At 40.6% G+C, this 20,097-nt stretch overlaps 1 protein-coding gene across 11 annotated transcripts in view; it reads left to right on the top strand.

The window, feature by feature from the left end:
- KCNMA1 (potassium calcium-activated channel subfamily M alpha 1) overlaps positions 1-20,097 on the top strand; it is an 898,917-nt gene that overhangs the window by 493,101 nt on the left and 385,719 nt on the right. For all 11 annotated transcript variants that reach the window (XM_045022993.1, XM_045022996.1, XM_045022994.1 and 8 more), the window contains exon 3: positions 7,610-7,671. In XM_045022993.1, the coding sequence (XP_044878928.1) occupies positions 7,610-7,671 (62 nt within the window). The remainder of the gene's footprint in view (positions 1-7,609; positions 7,672-20,097) is intronic.

Here is a 20,097-nt window from a genome sequence, read left to right as displayed (position 1 = left end):
TTATCTAAGGGTTTTGTTTTGTTTGTTTTAGGATCGTAACAGAAAAAGGCTTACAGATTTGGGATTATTAACCATGTTATGGTGAAGTTTAAAGTTTCAGAGGTGTCAACAGGATTTGGTTTAATGGAAAATACGTGAATTTTATTGGAAGATGGGTGTCTAAACCCCTTAGACAGCTTTGTAGATCTCAACCAGGTTCAATAGAACATAGTTCAAGTACTGTAATGAGTCTTTGGAAAGACTATGCATGAACACGGCAGCTCTAGGGATTTTGCCACCCCAAGCACGGCAGGCAGGCTGCCTCCGGTGATTTGCCTGCGGAGGGTCCGCTGGTCCCGCAGCTTTGGAGGACCTCCTGCAGGCACGCCTGCGGAGGGTCCTCCGAAGCCGCGGGACCAGCGGACCCTCCGCAGGCAAGCAGCGGAAGGCAGCCTGCCTGCCGCCCTTGCGGCGCCGGCAGAGCGCCCCCCGCGGCTTACCGCCCCAAGCACGCGCTTGGCGTGCTGGGGCCTAGAGCCGCCCCTGTGCATGAATGAAATACAGCCCCACCTCTGTGCTATAATACCATTTGTCCAAAGTATACTATTCATTAGTAGTCACTGAGGGATATTATGCCACAGAATGTGATGTTTTTTATAGGACATATAGAACTCAAGTCCAGATCTACTTGTAGTCCTTAGAGATACCATACAAACTTGCAAGATTTAGAGGAATTAGTCATGGAGATCTGGACAGATTTCAATTTGAGCATTTACATAGATTCCGAAGCCAGAAGGGACCATTGTAATCATCTAATCTGACCTCCTGCATAGCATAGTTCATAGAACTTCTCTCAAAATAATTCCTAGAGCAGATCTTTTAGAAAAACATCCAATCTTGCTTTAAAAATGGTCAGTGATGGAGACTCCACCATGACATTATCAGCCCCAAATTCCATCACCAGTATCAGTTGTAAAATTTTTCTTTAAAATGATTGGGTAATGTTGATATAAAATGACCTCAGTTTTTTCACCCAGGATATAGCTGCCTTTTGGTACTGGGTTGAGATCCTGTGTCTTATAACAGTGGCTGAGTGATTCCAATGGATTCAGGCTGTAAAGTTGTTATTTGTTATAACAAGAAACATTCTCTAGGTACTATATTCAGTCCCCACTTGGTTTTATAGGTCGCAGGACTGAATTTTCAATCGTGGTTCACATAGGAATAACATGAACTTTCCCCCAATGGTTGAGGCAAACCTTTTCATGAAGTTTGTGTAGTTTGGTTCACTTTGTGTGTCCTGCATGTACTTTAAAACAGTTGGTTAGTGCCTGTGCACTTAATGGTATTATTGATGACTCATAGATGAAGAGCCAAAACCCTGGATCTGAATCCCTAAACCAGTGGGAGTCAATTATTTTTTTTTGTCAAGGTCCAAATTTCTTGGTCAAAGTATAGTTCAGACTCCAGAGAAAATAATAGTAAATAAGTAAATAAAAAGATTTCAGGGTCTGTTCAAAAGTGTCTGGTGGTCCAGATTTGGCCTATTGCCTACTGACCAGCCCTGCCCTAAATTTTGGAGAGGTTCACATATGGATCCAAGCTTTGCACCTATTCCCAATCTCTCCAACACAAAACACTGTAAAATATATATTTTTTGAAATTGACTTTGGGAAATAAGGGACTATCTCTAACCAAATGTCAAACTGACTTCTAAGTAACAGTCAAAGGCTTTATTTGGTATACAAGTTCCTTATAAAAACCCTCCAGACTTTAACCCCTTGGCATAGACTTATTTAGCTTCATTTACTTTTATAATAGGTGCCTGCTCTTGTTTCCATCAAAATCAATAGCAAAGCTCTGAGCTCAATAGGAGGAGAATTGAGCCCTAGTTTTCTACACTGCATAAGGGTTAAGGGAGTGAGGCTGCACCCGTGAACTCTGCAGACCTGGGTTTGAGACCCATGAGTAGTTGACCTAGTCCTTCAGCATCTTGAGGTGAACAAAGATTTAGGAGTTTGTGGAATAATAATGAACTCTGTAGCTGGCGGAAATATTGAAGAGTTACAGTGAATTGTTTCTGGGTGTGTGTGCAAAAAGTTAATTGTGGATTAGAGTAATAGATTGCAGAGTGATGATAGCCCTGCAGAACAGTTTCCTCTGTTTATGAAGCAAATACAGCATGGTCATTAGCCGTGCAAGTTCCCCACATCACCACATCCACCGGCCTGAGCCCTGTACTAGAGAAACCATTCAGTACTTGACCTCTCAACTAAAACGGCCAACAATAGTGGCAAATGTGGTATTTATTTGGGGGTGTACCTCTAGCCACTTGGAACCAGATTGATTAAGACAACTAGTTCACTTCACATATGCCATTGTTTAGATGAAGTGTTGAGTTTTGTTCACTACTGACCTAGGTTGTATTTTAATTGGCAAACTAGAAGTCAAAGGCTACATGTTCTATTACCAGTGCCCTGAACCATTCAGCCCTTTTATCAGCTCCTTGATTTTTTTAAAATGACATTGTTTCTTAAACAGTGTCTGCCAGAAACATTAAAGGAGACTTTGTTTAGATTCTATAGCCCAGCAACCAAGTTACAGTTACAAGAGACATGATTTGCCATCCGTTTCCAATTCTTAGTGGTGCACACAGGACTTGTCGTCTTGTTTTTACCAGAGAGTTGTTCTTGGATATGAAGAAAATTTTCCATTATTACTGAGTCAGTTTATGCTTCCCATTTCCAAGTCCTGCAATAGATAGAATTGTTCACAGTGCCAATAAACAGTTAGACAGCCAGGGCAAGGGACATCATCAGTCTTACTCACAATGAAAGGGCATTGCTGTGTTTACAGAGCTTTTCTACAAAAAAGACAGTGCAAGAATTGCAGTCAAAGGGGTACAAACTCATATTTTTGTATTGCCGTGATGGTGTACTGTGTGGATGTGGCAAAACTCTACCATACAGTAGAGTCCTGATTATCTGAGTAACTTGGGCAACATCTAATATTGTGTGATAATTTGGGAGCTAATATAATGGGGAGGCACCCATTTGTTCAAAAGATAAGTTAGGAATAGGGGGGTGTCAAGGCTGATTCTCCACTCTGGCACTTTGAGTGCAGAAGGTGGGGGCCCAGAAGGATTTTAAAAATTAATACTGGCCACTCCAGGCTTGTATTAAACTCCCAAGGTTACAGCGTCTCTCTGACCTTGGATGGGTAGATGCGGACACCACCCAAGTGCAAAAGAAGGAGCACTTGGGAATTCCTCCATGTGGGGTACCCTCAAGCCCATTCTCTCTCTCTCTTTCTCTCACACACACTCTCACTCACTCTCTCTCTCACACACTCACTCACACACACACACGCACGCACGCTGAGAAAGAAAACAAAGGAAATCAGCTGTTCATAGAAGACTAGGGTTGGAAGAGACCTCAGGAGGTCATCTAGTCCAACCTCCTGCTCAAAGCAGGACCAACACCAACTAAATCATCCCAGCCAAGGCTTTGTCAACCTGGGCCTTAAAAACCTCTGAGGATGGAGATTCCACCACCTCCCTAGGTAACCCATTCCAGTACTTCACCACTCTCCTAGTGAAATAGTGTTTCCTAATATCCAACCTAGACCTCCCCCACTGCAACTTGAGACCATTGCTCCTTGTTCTGTCATCTGCCACCACTGAAAACAGAGGAGCTCCATCCTCTTTGGAACCCCCCTTCAGGTAGTTGAAGGCTGCTATCAAATCCCACTTTACTCTTCTCTTCTGAAGACTAAACAAACCCAGTTCCCTCGGCCTCTCCTTGTAATTCATGTGCCCCAGCCCCCTGATCATTTTCGTTGCCATCTGCTGGACTCTTTCCAATTTGTCCACATCCCTTCTGTAGTGGGGGACCAAAACTGGATGCAGTACTCCAGGTATGGCCTCACTAGTGCCAAATGGAGAGGAATAATCACTTCCCTCAATCTGCTGGCAATGCTATTACTAATGCAGCCCAATATGCAGTTAGCCTTCTTGGTAACAAGGGCACAGTGCTGACTCATATCCAGCTTCTCATCCACTGTAATCCCCAGGTCCTTTTCTGCAGAACTGCTGTTTAGCCAGTCGGTCCCCAGCCTGTAGCGGTGCATCAGATTCTTCCATCCTAAGTGCAGGATTCTGCACTTGTCTTTGTTGAACCTCATCAGATTTCTTTTGGCCCAATCCTCCAATTTGTCTAGATCATTCTGTACCTGATCCCTATCCTCCAGCTTATCTACCTCTTCCCCCAGTTTAGTGTCATCTGCGAACTTGCTGAGGGTGCAATCCATCCCATCATCCAGATCATTAATAAAGATGTTGAACAAAACCGACCCCTGGGCATTCTGCTTCATACCGGCTGCCAGTTAGACACTGAGCCATTGATCACTACCCACTGAGCCCGACAATCTAGCCAGCTTTCTATCTACCTTATAGTACATTCATCCAATTCATACTTTTTTAACTTGCTGGCAAGAATACTGTGGGAGACCGGATCAAAAGCTTTGCTAAGTCAAGATATAATATGTCCACTGCTTTCCCCATAGCCACAGAGCCAGTTATCTCATCATAGAAGGCAATCAGGTTGGTCAGGCATGACTTGCCCTTGGCAAATCCATGTTGACTGTTCCTTATCATCTTCCTCTCCTTCAAGTGCTTCAAAATGGTTTCCTTGAGGACCTGCTCCATGATTTTTCCAGGGGCTGAGGTGAGGCTGACCTGTCTGTAGTTCCCCGGGTTCTCCTTCTTCCCTTTTTTTTTAAAGATGGGCACTATATTTGCCTTTTTCCAATCGTCTGGGGCATCCCCTGATTGCCACAAGCTTTCAAAGATAATGGCCAATAGCTCTGCAATCACATCAGCCAATTCCCTCAGCACCCTTGAATGCATTAGATCTGGACCCATGGACTTGTGCATGTCCAGCTTTTCTAAATAGTCCTTAACCTGTTCTTTCACCACTGAGGACTGCTCACCTCCTCCCCATACTGTGTTGCCCAGGACAGCAGTGTGGGAGCTGACCTTGTCTGTGAAGACCAAGGCAAAAAAAGCATTCAGTGCTTTAGCTTTTTCCACATCATCTGTCACTAGGTTGCCTCCCCCATTCATTAAGGGTCCCACACTTTCCCTGACCTTTTTCGTGCTGCTAACATACCTGTAGAAACCCTTCTTGTTACCCATCACCTCCCTTGCTAGGTTCAACTCCAGTTGCCACCATCTAATTAAGCAACATATGCACAAACCGCTTAGGACACCAAAAATCCAATCCCGTTCTTAAGGCAAATTTTTATTAAAACCAAAAAGAAAGAAAATACATCTGGAACTTAGGTTTTTGCTAGATTTAAAAAACCCATTTACAAAATTTAAACATCAAGAATAACCTTCTTGAGGTCCAGCTTAAAGGTTACAAACAAAACAAAAGCATTTGGGGTTAGCACAGAGGAGTCCACCACACTTAGAAAATAAAAGAAATAAACCTAATCACATCTTTCTAGATATTTCTGATCTACTTACATATCTGGGTTTCAGATAATAGGTTCGAGGTATGAACTGATGCTTTTTCAGACCTGGTTTTAAAGCTGTTTACAGCATTGCTGCTCTATGTCTCCACTCTCCGGACAACAACAACACAGACAAAGGGATTTTCTTTTCCAATTTTAAAAAGTTCTAGCCTTCCATTGGCTCTTTTGGTCAGGTGCCTACTCCTTTCCTGTTACCTGTGGGCTTGTTAACCCTTTGCAGGTAAAGCAAGTAGAGAACAGCTACTAAGAGGAATTTTATAGCTAACTGACTGTCTGGGTGTCCATAAGGGAGCTATCCTCCCCACCCCCTTCATTTATCACAGAGGGAATGAAATGTCTCTGTTAGCCTGAATAACATATCCTACCCTGTCCCTAAGGACTTGATCCTGCACCCACTGAATTCAATGGCTTCAGTAGATCTTAAGGGTGCAAGAAATTGGGGCAAGGAATAACTATTTTATTCCCACAGGGCAAGACAAGTTACAAATAATATTTTCTTTGCTCAGTCAATAAGGAAAATAGAAAATGTTTGAGTCAGTAGCTATGATTTGGATTAGTAATTATCTAAATCAAAATCACTTGCCAAGTAAAATGGAAAGTTTAGTTTCAAATTTACCGAGTTATTGTTAATTCTTAAAAAAAATACTTTTGCATTGGTTTAGCATGTCTCATGTTAAAAAGGATTTGTCAAAATAGCATGAAAATTCACACATCCTTTTCAGTATGCATTTCTGTTGCCTGGTGCTTCCCTTAAAATGTATCTCCGGTACATCTACCTGCTCAAACTTCATTGGATTTTTTTCAATATAGCGTGTGAACTTTCTAGATTTGGCAAGCTTCCAGGCACAGTAGAGGAAGTAATATTTAAGCTATCCTAATTTTAAAAATATGCATTGTGTGTATTTAACCATGGAGAATACAGGACAGCACAGTGAGCGGTGGAATAAAGGTTGTATTGATGTGTGTTAGAGATAGCAGCATTAGTAGCAAAGCCATGAATGAGTTACCCAAATCACCCTAAACTAGAGCCAATAAAACGTTTTATATCATATCACCCATATTATGTATTCCATATACCATATAATTTACAGGAAAAAAGTTTGAATTTTTTTTTCAGAAACTTGTTTTTATTTATCTTGTTTGTATCCCTTTGCCTATAAAGCTAGGGTCCTTGGTACAATCAGTCCAAAGGTGTAAGGCTCAAGGAGAGAATGAAAAAATCTTTTGAAAAATTAGCTTTTGAAAAATCTGAAATAAATACAAAAGATCTGATATTTCATAACCTACTAAGGCTGAAATTAAAGACTTTAAAGTTTTAAAAAGGGGGTTCTGAGATGCTTTTCAATGGTCAAATGCACCCATTTCTAGCCTTCATGGTTTGCAATGTATTGGATTTTAACCTTGGGCTAGTGACAGGTTTGAGTGTTGCCTGCCTGTTTCCTATAATATTAGATGAAATGGTACAGCTATGTGAAAAGAAGGAACTTGTTTGATGGAGTGTTGGAAAGAGAAATCAGTTATTTGAAGCTGTCTGAAGGTTTGGAAAGTAAGATACAAATCTGGTAGAGGTTGGAGTATTAGTGGGCAGTGGACTGGTAAGATGATCAAAGGAGCATAGAAAAAGCAAATGATCACATAGCTTTACAATTTATCACATGGATTTCACTATCACACATGTAATATAAATGTATGTGCAATCTAATCTGTCATCTCTATTGGTTACCAACAAGGAATGAGACATTTTTGCTGGAAAGCTGAAAGATAGCTCTGATAAAACTACAATATGACTTGAATACCATTCAGTGGGGGAAGCCTGTCATTTAAAATTAATTAATCCATTTCGGCAAAGGTTAAGATACAGGAGTCATTTGCAAATTGCATTTCCCTGAGATGGAAGTCAGCCTTTCTCTCCCCCCTGTCCACCAATGAAATATATTGTTTGAAAATGTGACCAGGGTTAGTTTTTAAAATAAATGACAGCCAAAAATAAATTGAATGATGTTTTACATATTATTTTCTCTCTCAAGTGTGAAAGAATAAATGTTTCGGTCATACACTGTTGAGTGATTGCATTTTTCTTTTTGTTTTTTTGCAGGTTGTCTTAGTCTTTGCTCTTAGTATTGGTGCTCTTGTAATATACTTCATAGATTCGTCAAAGTGAGTATTCTAATACATTTCCATTCCCCTCTTTTCCTAAAGCAATTATGTGCTATAAATTGCTCCATTAATCTACTTACATTCAAAGGTTTTATACTCATCAGCTGAATGCAAAGAACTTTATAATAATGCATGGTCTTCCAGGCTAGTTTTAGGGATGAGGGAAAGATCTTTTGTGAACTGTACTGGTCTTGGTTACATTTGGTGTGAGAGAAGGAGAGGATAGAAAATAACATTTCTCTTAGTTTAGAGTATACATACTGCAGGAAAAATTACTTTAAGTATCCTTCAAGGACAAAAGTAGAATAGAGGATGTAGGGAAGGGAGTTGGACTTGAGAAGTCATACACTTACAGGACAAATAATGTGTGTATTTCAGAATACCAGGAATTCCTTTGAAAACTTATCAAAAGACTCTATGTAGTACATACCATAATTATATCTAGCATTGTTATCAAATTCTGAGTCTGATTGACTTGTCCCAGGCCATGCAACTTATCTTGTAGGACATGAGAAACATTTCAAAATTTTTGGAGGGATGAACAAAATGTGATCATGTGGTGATGTTTCAATTGGGAGAGGTCAAGGTTTCATCATGACCGTGCATCATCATGACATATCAATGTAAACATAACAGTCATGATGTCTTGACACAGGTTAACGTAACCTAATTTTATATCCTCCCCTTTGATACTTTGATATGTCAGCAGTTCTTTATGCAGCAAGGACAACATAAGTGTGGTGCTAGTGTAAGATTACCTAGCTCAATGGCCTCGCATGAGCCACAGCCCTGGTAAGAAGGCAATTGCAAGGGAGTTAATAGAATGTTATTCAGTGGAACATCCATTAGGGAGGGTAATCCACGAGGACATGAGTGGCATTTTAAGGCACTAAGACTAGGCACACAGTTTACCACATAACTTTGGGCTTGTTTTCGCTGCAACACTTAGCACACTTGAGTTACTCCACTTGAACTAGCTTAGCAAAAGTGAGAGAATAACGCTTCAGCTACACAGAGTGATTTGATGAGCAGCACAGCATGACTGGATTATTAGTTGAGGAGTTGTAATTCAAGCTGCAGCATCCTTAGTGCATTACAGCAATGTGGCACCATAGGGAGTGAAATATTAGTCTATTAAGACACTTAAATGCAGCTCTCCATTACTGTGTGTAGTGAAAGTAATTCAGAGTTTACATTGTGAAAACTCTACTTCTGTTCAAATAGTGAAAAGCACCAGTAACATACTAGAAATGTGCATTTGAACAAATGGTTGATATAAAAACTTTAGGGGGACTTTAAAGGCTGATATACATGTAAAATAAAGCAACCCAAATGGATCCACTCTGTTAACTTGCACAAGGCTAATCTTCATTTTGTGTTTGTTACACTTCTGCCCCTGTGAATAATGATCAGACTAGTCAATCAGCAGCTAAATGAGATTGCAAACTTTCAATAAAATATGGTGTTAAATACATTGAGCCTTTCCATTGCCTGGAACCATTTGCCCCCATCAAAAACGCTTTTATTCAGATTTGTTAGCATATTTCATCTGCTTCACACTGAGTTTGCACTAGTAGAAATGGTGCAGGGCAGCAGAAAATTAGGTACATTTCCTGGTTTCCAAATGACTCAGCAACTACTGCACTTTTTTTTTTTTTTTTTTACTAACTCTAAATATCTGTAGGTCTGTTACAGAAACTCGAGGTAATATCAGAGTAAATGCTATAACCAAATGTTACAAAAGCTGGCTAAATTTGAACATTGATATTCTAACATGAGTCAAGTAAACCTCATGCTTTAGGGTGTTAACTGCGGGAAGGTGTGACGCTTCCCAGGGGTACCCCAGGCTGTAAGGCATCTCACTATCACTTGTTCTTAGTGTGAGGAAGCCTTGTCTGTGACTGTCATGGGTCAGTTCCCCACCTCCACCAGCCCCTGGCAACACAAGCACTCCCCTTCGATGCTGCGTAGGCCCTGCTGTCACTCTGAAGATTAGCAATTGGCATGCTCCAACCCTGGATCCCCCTGACTGTCTCCAAAGAGTGTCCAGCCCCTAGTCCACTGGACTAGCACAGTACTCACAGATTTTCTGCATCTGTAAAAACACTGCACCCCAGCTTACCAGTTCCGCCTCAGATCACTGCTCCAGTAAACACACAACACTTAGATAAATTTATAGTGAAATTGAGCATGTTTATTGAACATAGCACAAAGATTTAAATCATAGCAAGTAGATGTATTGAAAACAACAGTTACGTACAAAATAAAATCATCACATGCATTCTAAACCCTAGGCTTAATTAACAAGATACTTTCATGTTTTGTAGAGTATTGCTCACCCAAATTCTTGCAGTGCTTTACAGCTAGAGTGCTGTGAGGACACAAAATTTGGATCCGTATCCATCCACGACCCGCAAACATGGTCCGTGGATATAAAGCAGATATCCCCAGATTTGCAGGACTCTGTTTACAGCCAGGCTGGCTGTAACCCTCTTTTCATGAGACATGCATGCTGTCATAGGTGAAGCATCCAGTGTGTTGCTTTGCACTCCAAGATATCCCAGAACTATCCTTTGTCTTCATTAGTAAACAAGACGTCCCCTGCTGTTTGTTTATTACTGTGAATTTCTTCTCTTATAGATTTTGCAATTTCTCAGTATGCAAACAGACACACCCAGCTCCCTGTCATTGACAGTGTGAACTGATGTGTTCATGACAGAACATTGTGTGACTCTGCATGTGAGATGAGGTCTTAAGAAGCAAGAGCAGTTGCCCAGTCTTGCCAAATCTTGTGTCCTGGTCAGTTAAATGTACTCAGAGCTCTAAGAAAACTAGCATGAACACGCTAGCCATTGCCCACTCTGTCACAGTCATGCTTTTTGGAAATCGTGCTGTTGGGAAAGTTGGGAAAGTAGCAGAATTATGCTACTGTCTAGAAGGGAGGCAACTGTAAGTGCACCATGCAGTTGTGATCAGTTGGATGTTAGTGCCCAAAGCTGAGTCATTGATTCCCTTTCCTGAGCAGATAGCAGCTGCTCCATTCACTCTATAAAAAAGGCTCTTTACAAAGAGAATCACAAGGCACTTCATTCTTGCTAGAAGTGGGTGGAATATTATTCCTTACTCCACTCAATGCTTCCTCTTCCCACCTGCTTATTGTTCCACAAAACATAGTGTGTGTATGACCATATTCTTCCTTGCAATAAATGTGTGTAACTCCTATTGATGCCAGTGATGCATGTTTGCAACTAAGGGCAGAATTTGGTTCATAAATTGAGAAAACTGTGAATAGGAAAAGGGCTTGACTGTTTGGGATCCTTACTAATCAAATTTAGTCTCATCCAAAAGCTCTCGTGTCAGATGTTAACGGTTCCACACACCCCTCTTCCCCAGTTTGCTGAATTGCATCAGTAAGACTCAGTTAATGTGGACATCAGAACTTTTAAACACTCTGAACTCAATTTAAATGTGTAAATCCTGTCATCTTTGAAGTAACCTGTTCCTAAAGGCAATGCTAAAAATGTAACCAGCACAATTATTTTAATCTTCTGGTATAATCATAAAAATGCAACATTTTTACACAGAAAAATTAGCAGAGTTTCACATCATCTCTTGATGTATTTTTAAATTGTGTAAAACCAGAGCTTTAAATTCCAAAGGAAAAGGGGTCAAATACAATCTGCTTTAGTATAAAATAACTTAATGTGTTCTAATGCTGGTTCTTTTCCCATTCATTTCCCTTTAAAACTGTTTGTGCTTAGTTCTTCAAGGTAAGATATTAATGAAATCATCCTTTACTGTTAGGTGAACGTAGGTTCTCTTCCTATGTCCCTTAGCTGGTTCCATAGAGTCTGCTGAACACACTGTAATAGAACAGAGAGCACTCGTACCAAACATTTTGTAATTTTGTATTTAGACCATGCTTTTTGTAGGTAGTTCCCCTTCCCTGCTAGCCTGTATTTGCCTTTCAAATAGTACTAGTATGTTATTAGTTAAGTTTTATTCTCAACACTTTTGTATGCAACATAGCATATTCTGTGTTTTGTTGGTCTCAAAATTAATGGTGAGTTCCTTATTTCATTTCTCATTTTCCCTCCCCATCTTCACCTACCCAACTCTTACTATTTACAGAGAATGCACTACCAACAGCGTACAGTAGATGTTACAGTAGATGTATGAAATGCTACCCAGTATAACAAATAAGCTTCCACGAAGGTGGAAATAGCATTTTAGAGCCAGGGTCAACCCAAGTTGCAAACAACAAAAGTACTTGGTGAAGACTCTGCAGTCCTCCATGGATTTTGTAACTTGTGGGCTCACCTGATTTCTCCCTCCTGCAATCAAAGTGGAAGGGATGCAACTCATTACATGAGTTAATACCCTTTCTGGGGCCTGTCTCATCCTGGCTCCACTTAATGTATAAATCCATACATATGTAACCCTTCTGCCCCTCTGAGTTGGCAGCAACAAGGGCCAGGTTCAGTATCCAGGGGTTCCGTTTCAATAACACAATGCAAAACTGGCTCGAGCCCCCGCCCAGTGACCTGGGACAATTACCTACCACCTCCACCCCCAGGCACCTCTAGGAGGCAATACTTCCCCACTCGCAAGCACAGAGTCCGAGTGTAGCAAAATCCTTTTAATAAAGGAGGGAAACAATGCGGCATCACGTTGGAGAGACACCACAAACAGGACTATACACAACCATAAGCAAAAAACCCACCTCCAAGTACATTTGGCACTGTCCTTTCCCCCTTAGGGTCTTAAGTCCAATCACCCCAAAGTCCAACAACCCAAGAGTCTCTGTCTCTGGTCAGTGCCACCCCAGAGTTCAAAAGTTTATCTGCCGAGTTTTACCCCCCCAGCCTGGGTGGAAATGGGGGGGGGGCACACACAGGGTGTTAAGGGACACCTTACGTGGGCCAGGGTCGACTGCCCCGCTTCTCTGTGGAGTTCTGCTGCAGCCTTCACCACGACTGGCTCCACTCCATCAGCTGTGCCGCTCCTCCAGCCAACCCGTGAACCGCATCAGCCGTCCCCGCAAACCGCTCCACACTGCTCACTGTTCCACGGGCTGCGCCAACGTGCTACAGACTGCTCCGCTCTGCCAGCTGCTTAGTGATCGATCTTCAGGCTCCCCCACTCAGTGATCTCAGCTCAGTAAGCTTAGCTCTTTTAGTGATTTCAGCTCTTAGTGGTTTCAACTTGTAGTAGAGGAGCCCCAGTGCCACCTTGGCCCAACGTGAATTCAGGTCAGCAGCCTCCAGATGGATTCCTAAAGGATTCAAAATTAGCTCTGCTCTTTAACAGTGGAGAGAGAAGGATGTGCAATTGGTGTGCCAGGCCCTCAAAAGGGGCCCATACCATCAGGTACACACACCAGTCCCCAGCCTCTCTCCCGTCACTGGGTTTTGGAACCCATGTCCCTTGTCTAGCAAGTACTATTTAATGTAGGTTGAGTCATTTCTGTCATAAAGCAGTCTCATAGTTCCTCATTCACATAATTAAGGTAACAGCACTTTTTTTCCTTCCTGCCCCAATAACAAAGAAATTGGGGATTCCACAGTGTGAAAATAACCATCCCATGCTGCTGTGTGTTATGCTAAGTGGAGTGGGTTTACCAATGCAAATGCACATTCCTAAAATTCCTTTGCCCACTCCTCATAATGTACCATCAGATGTCAGGGTAGATCTCATCCTGACTCTGCTTACACATATAGTGCAACCTAGAGTTGTTATTTTTATATAGGCATAGGTATGCAGAGCGTCTTACTGACATAGATCAAACCCTGTCCCAAGGAGCTTACATTCTATAGGCCTGTTCCTGTAGCCATTTTCTCATGAGAGCAACTTCTTTAATGGAGTCTCTTTGCTACAAGATCAAGTCCCCAATTAGACTTTCAAAGTATGATCAATGACAGGACAGAAATAGGAGAGAGGATGCAAGAGACAAGTCATTTAATTTGCTTTGTATGTTCTGCCATACATTGTAGTGGTTTATTTTGATGCTGATTTTTTAAATTGAAAGGCAATATTGCAAGTCTTGCTAAATGGCTACATTTTCACATTATCATGCACTTCCTTAATTAGAATCATATATAAAAGTGCCATTTGGCAATGAGGGAAAAACAGCTGAATCTAAGAATAGCAGTGACATCATGAATGGTGAAATTTATTTACATGTACATATAACGTCTTGCTGAGGATACAAGCTTGTCGACCCTGTTGCCTACTAAACTGAAGACAGCTGGAATCAGCTTTTTCTCTTTTTAGATATGGTGGATACACATGAATTGCTCCCTATGGTCAGCTCTCTTTTTTTCGCATAAAACCTCTCCTTGTGTATCAAGAAAGGTCTCAAAACTGTTAGGTGCTTCTGTGTGAGAGAATATGATCTTATCAGTTTTCTAAAAAAGCTCTATATACAACCCGGTTGTGAGAGTCTGATAGGTTGCACAAATACTATCAACTCTTAGATACTGCGAAAATATTTTGTTCACTAGAAAGGTGACATAGGATAAGATCTGTGTTGAGGCCAGCCTTGAAAGACAGAAAATTTCATCTTCTATTTCTGGTTGCTTTTTCAAAGGAATATTTTTAATTATCTTTTAGCTTAATATTACTTTAAAAGTGCTGCCTTCTGCCATGACTTTCCCTTGAAACTGCTATAAATTACTAAAAATACCAGTAAATATTCTGCCTTGCCCTCCTCATTCCAAAATGCTTTTTGTGCTGCTTCCTCCTAGCCTGACATAGGCTATAAGGGGGCTCAGTTTTAGCCGTTGTAAACACCACCTTTGTTGGTGCTGATCATCTGTGACTGCTACTAAAGCCAATGGGAGTTGAGCTGCTGGTGCTCAGCACCTGTCAGGGTTTGATGCTATATTGATTATGAATGCAAGTTTTGAATCATATGAGAGAATTCAATTTAAAACACTTTTAGTAGCTTGCTAGGTTCATTATTCTTGCAGTTCTGTATTTTCTGGGACATGGTTACTGCAGATAGTGTCATGTGACAATGGTAAAGAATCACAAAAGTTGAATTCTTCTTACATAGATCAAGGAATTTTATTAGAAAAAAGAAACCAACATTAATCCTAAAACTACTTTCTTATCCTGTGCTTCACTGCAGAGCTTCTGTCTAGAAATTTCCCCAGCCACCTCTTGTCTGGCTTTTCTGTAACACATTTAAGTAAAAACTGTACACATCTATCTAGCTGTTGCTATATAAAAAGACACTGATATCTAGCGGAACTGACTGGGATAAGTACAGTCTTAGGTATGCACTAGTTCTTCATCTTTGGGATTCACTGACTTGAGGTCCATTAGAGCCTGAGTCTGGTGGCTTCATGACAGTTGTTTGGCTTTTTGTTTATTATTTAAAGTAAAGCAAAACTTTGTTCCTTGTTCAGTAGTAATATGAACTGGAAACCAAGCTTGCATGGGTACTAAGAGCTTTTTTAGAATGTACTTTGTGAGAGAGTGAAGGAATGAGAGGGAGCGAGGGAGCTGCCCTGCTAGAGACTTGAAACCTGGAGCAGGCCTGTTAAATGAGCCAACCAGAGACACCTGGCACAGGGTGATTGCTTATAAAAGGGGCAGGGGAGGGGGAGAGAAGGGGACTAATTTTGAGAAGCTGCAAAGGAGTAGGCTTTGGCAGGTCAGCAGCAAGCTATTAAGAAAGGTTCTGTGAAGGAACATTTTTTCGCTCACCCAGTCTGAGGTAAGAACTATGCCCTCAGACAGATATTTTTGGACTCTGAGTGACTGGGGAATTTCCCTATGTAAGTTTGTTGGGGGACCCCCTCCCATGAAGAAGTCCAAACAGGCCGTGTTGATGAGACAAACTTATATTAAATTTTCTTGGACTCTTATTAAAGAAAACTGCCTAACCAGATTCTCCGTGAGGGGTAGTGTGGTCAGGTGGGGAGGAAACAGGTCACCCCTCCCTTGCCCTCATACACACTGCAATGTGTATGGAGGGGGATTCTCTGCACCTTGAGGTCTTTAAACCATGATTTGAGGAGTTCTCTAACCTATGTCTGAGTTATTGGTTTGTTACAGGAGTCGGGAGGTGATATTCTGTGGCCTGCGTTGCGCAGGAGGTCAGACTAGATGATCATAATGGTCCCTTCTGACCTTAAAGTCTATGATTCTATGTGCAATTTTAAACACCAAAAGAAGAACTGAGCTTCTTATTGAATTCTGTGGATTCATACGGTTATTTGTTGTTAGGCACTAAATTAGAATCCAGTGAGACAAGCTGAGAGATTCCACTCAAGGAATATCCTGTGTGGCTGTCCCAGGAGAAAAGTGTCATTAATGAGGCCAGCTCATTCTTTTGGAATAATTCATTAGCAAATGCTTTTAATTGGTGTCATTGCAGTCAATGTCCATGGACTCATTTATTCCCCTGACTACTGTGGCTGTAAAGAGATCTTTTGCATCTCATGTGACTTGCTGTAGTGACTACTACATATTAAGACAGTTGTTATGCCAGAGAATTTACAGTCTAAATAGACAAGATACACAAAAGGCAGGGGAGAGGACTTTTATCCCCATTTTAGAGATGGAAAATGAGCCCTGGAATTAAGTGGCAGTGCCAAGAAATGACACCAGATTTTCTGACTGTGAGTCTAGTGTTTGTAATCACAAGAACTTTCTTTCTTTACACATCACCTTTCTTCACAGCCCAAAACCTGTTGGTGAACCTTGCTCACACAGCTTTGATATAAACAGAAAAACAAAATAAAACACCACATTATATGAAAGTTTGATCCTAAATCAGGTGAAACTTGGCAATTTCATCTGAATTTTGCTTTGAATTTTATTTTTTTCCAAATCCAAAACTCAAACCAATATCAGATAATGTGAATCCCCATGAAAGTAATATAAGATTATGCAGATAAATACTATAGCTTTACAGTAGTTTCAATGCAGTGTTATGAACACTAGAGCATAGAATACCCTAATATTTTTTTCATTAACAAGCTTCACACAATTCTACTTTGGATTCATTTGTTATTTTTTTAGGAAGATGAACATTCTGGTGCATTTTATATAAAGGTTTTGGCTAATTCTCCCATTCTGTGTGCCAGTTTCTTTTCCACTTTAGTGCCCATCCTTGTATCTACCTGTCACCATTTTGTCTGCTCATAGCCATCTACTATGTCTGGATTCCCTTCTGTAGATGGGATGAAATTTACCTGTAGGCAGATAGCCAACACAAATACTATAATACCAATTAAATCCTATTTTGAAGATTTAAGTGGGATTTAAGTGGTGCATAGGCTTTGTGCTTCCCAGTCACCTTATGAAGAGTATCTTCATCTATAATAAAATTATTCTTTGCCTGATTGCACTTTTGGACCTACACCAAGTGTTTGCTGGCCCATTTTTTGTTTTTGTTTTGAGGCCAGGATGAATATTGTGCTGTATTTTTTCACAGTTGCAAGATTAGATATAGCAAGGATGCATTAAAATGCTGACATCTGGCCCTCTAATGTGTTGGAACAAATTATGTTATTGTTGCTCAAAATGGCTGTGACAATGGCTGTCATTAAAAGTTCTGTAAGATTTTCCTTGCTACGTAGATACAAACATCTTGGTATTTCCTATGCTGAGATTGTGATTATATAGGAAATATCTCAGTAATATTAATTGCTAATTAATAAAATTACTGGATCAGACCAAAGGTCCATCTAGGCCAGTATCCTGTCTTCCAACAGTGGGCAATGCCAGGTACCTCAGAGGGAATGAACGGAACAGATAATCATCAAGTGATCTATTCCCTGTTGCCCATTCCCAGCTTCAGACAAACAGAGGCTAGGGACACCATCCCTGTCCATCCTGGCTAATAGTTACTGATGCGACCTATCCTCCATGAATGTATCTAGGTTTTTTTTGATATATTATATATATATTGAACATGTGCATCAAAGAAATGTTTGCACCACCCTCCATGCTTGAAGGAGCCTCCATCTCCTTCACATTCCTCCTTAATTCACATCCTACTCCTAGTAGTAAAATGCTCATAGTCTTCCCTCTGAAACTGCCCCTACTTTCACACTTGTACTTGAATCCAGTTACATTGTGTCTGTTGATAGGAGACACTTCCCTCCCAGTTCCAAGGTAGTTACAATCCCTTCACATGTTTGTAGAACACTATTTATACCTATCACGCTACAAAAAATAATAGTAATTTATTTATATGATAACCATTCCATGCAAATGGTACAGATATCACTCCACATCCTGTCCAGATTTGCCACAGCCTCGTGCATTCAGTCTCTTTGCATTACCTTTGTCAAGTCTACTAGTTCGGTTAGTGCTGCAATGGCTTTTGTCTGTGACACTCTTCCCACAAATAATTTCACCTTTGAGCTGATGAATGCTGTCCATTGCTAAGCAAATCCAGTTGGATTGCTCACCATAAAGTTAATTCCTATCATCAGCCTATAATCTCACTAACCGTACAGTAGTTCATTCGAGAGACACTAGGTGTAATTTGTCTTATTCAGTGTATAGAAATTTTTAGGTTATATGTAAATAAATCATTGCTGCGCCAGTACTTTCAAATTACTTAAAATTTTTACATTCATTGCCCGCATGCTCGGGGTTCAGCTGATCGCCATATTTGGGGTTGGGAAGGAATTTTCCTCCAGGGTAGATTGGCAGTGGCCCTGGAGGTTTTTCGCCTTCCTCCGAAGCATGGGGCAGGGGTCGCTTGCTGGTGGATTATCTGCTACTTGAAGTCTTTAAATCATGATTTGGAGCATTGAACAGCAGAGTCAAGGGAGAGAATTAGTTCAGGAGTGGGTGGATCGACTTATGTGGCCTGCATCTTGCAGGAGGTCAGACTAGATGATCATAATGGTCCCTTCTGATCTTGAATTCTATGATTCTATGATTTCACGTTGATCCCCACAAACCATAAAAGTGACACACTGTTCCTACCCCAATCCTTGGACAATGACTGAGTGTATAACTTTAAAGGACTGAATCATCATCTTTTATATTGATTCAGCATCAAATAGGATATTCCAATCCTTTATACGGCCAGATGAAGCCAATTTGATCTTCACTGTATTTGTATTAGTTACTGCAGTGCACCCACTAGCTTGTTTAGCCAAGAAGTAATGTTCTGAAAATGGTGCGTGGTCACTCCATGGCTATAATTGTTAATTTTCTGCAATGCATTGCACCAAGTTTTGAACACACTGTCCATAACCAAGGCTCAGTGGTAACTACTGTTGTTATAATTAAGGTCCACTGTTCATGCCAGAAGAGTATATGATGCAATATGCAGCCTTTACAGGTAATTAAATGCCAAAGAGAAGCAGGGCCATTTATTAAGAACAAGAGATGTTAATTGTGAGTGAACTCCAGTACCATGAAATTGTTTCTACTATACAATAAAAGGCAAGAGAGTCAACAATCCACAGCATAGAAAAAAAATGGAATGCAAAACTCCTTCTCTTCATTTTTATTGCAGTAGCAGCTAGGAGTTTATCATAGGCACTGTACAATCAGAATAAAAAAGATATTCATGAGGGTTTGAACGTTTTTGATAGCAGTCGCTCTTCAGAATTTCCATTTGATATAAATTGTGTGTATGGTGAAATCAACGTTTACTTGACACTTATCAACAAAAATCTAATCCTTCAAAGTCTACAGATAGCTGCAAACCAGACCGATGTTGAATAATCCACATAGAATTTCGAATTAAGCATGTTGGATGTTTGTCCTCTATAGTTTCATAATTTACAAACTGACCCTTTGCACAATTCCTGACAACGTTCATTCCCACCTTATGTATTTTGCAGTACTGTTGGGCAATCATGATAAATATAAGGACATATGACTAACAGTTATCCTGATAACTATAATTACTATAAAAAATAATAATTGTTGACTAAGGCCTGGTCTACACTATGGGGGTAAGTCGGCCTAAGTTATGCAACTCCAGCTACATGAATAACGTAGCTGGAGTTGATGTAGCTTAGGTCAACTTACTGCGGTGTCTACACCGCACTTGGTCAATGGGAGAAACTCTCCCGTCAACTTACCTTATGCTTCTCGTTTTGGTGGAGTACTGGAGTCGACCAGAGAGCAATCTGTGGTTGATTTTAGTGGGTCTTCACTAGACTGGTGCATCGATCACCAGAGCAATTTTTTTTTCCCAAAGATTTCTGAGCATTTACAACTCTCATTGGATGCAACAACTTAGCTGCGAACTTAGAGTGCAAGAGAAGATATGGATGCTTAGCACTGCTGAAATGTGAGCCACTTATTTGGGTGCCAACACATGGACTTAAATATTTTATTTAAACAGCCTAGTATGGAAATGTTGGACTTATGAAACAGCAGTTCACCTGACAAAAATAATTTTCTTTAAATCCCATCCTCCAAATCACTTGCATTGTG

This window comes from Mauremys mutica, chromosome 7 (assembly GCF_020497125.1).
Source record: "Mauremys mutica isolate MM-2020 ecotype Southern chromosome 7, ASM2049712v1, whole genome shotgun sequence".
Classification (NCBI taxonomy): domain Eukaryota; kingdom Metazoa; phylum Chordata; order Testudines; family Geoemydidae; genus Mauremys; species Mauremys mutica.
The sequence above is the reverse complement of the archived record's forward strand: the minus strand, read 5'-3'. Positions and strand labels throughout refer to the sequence as shown.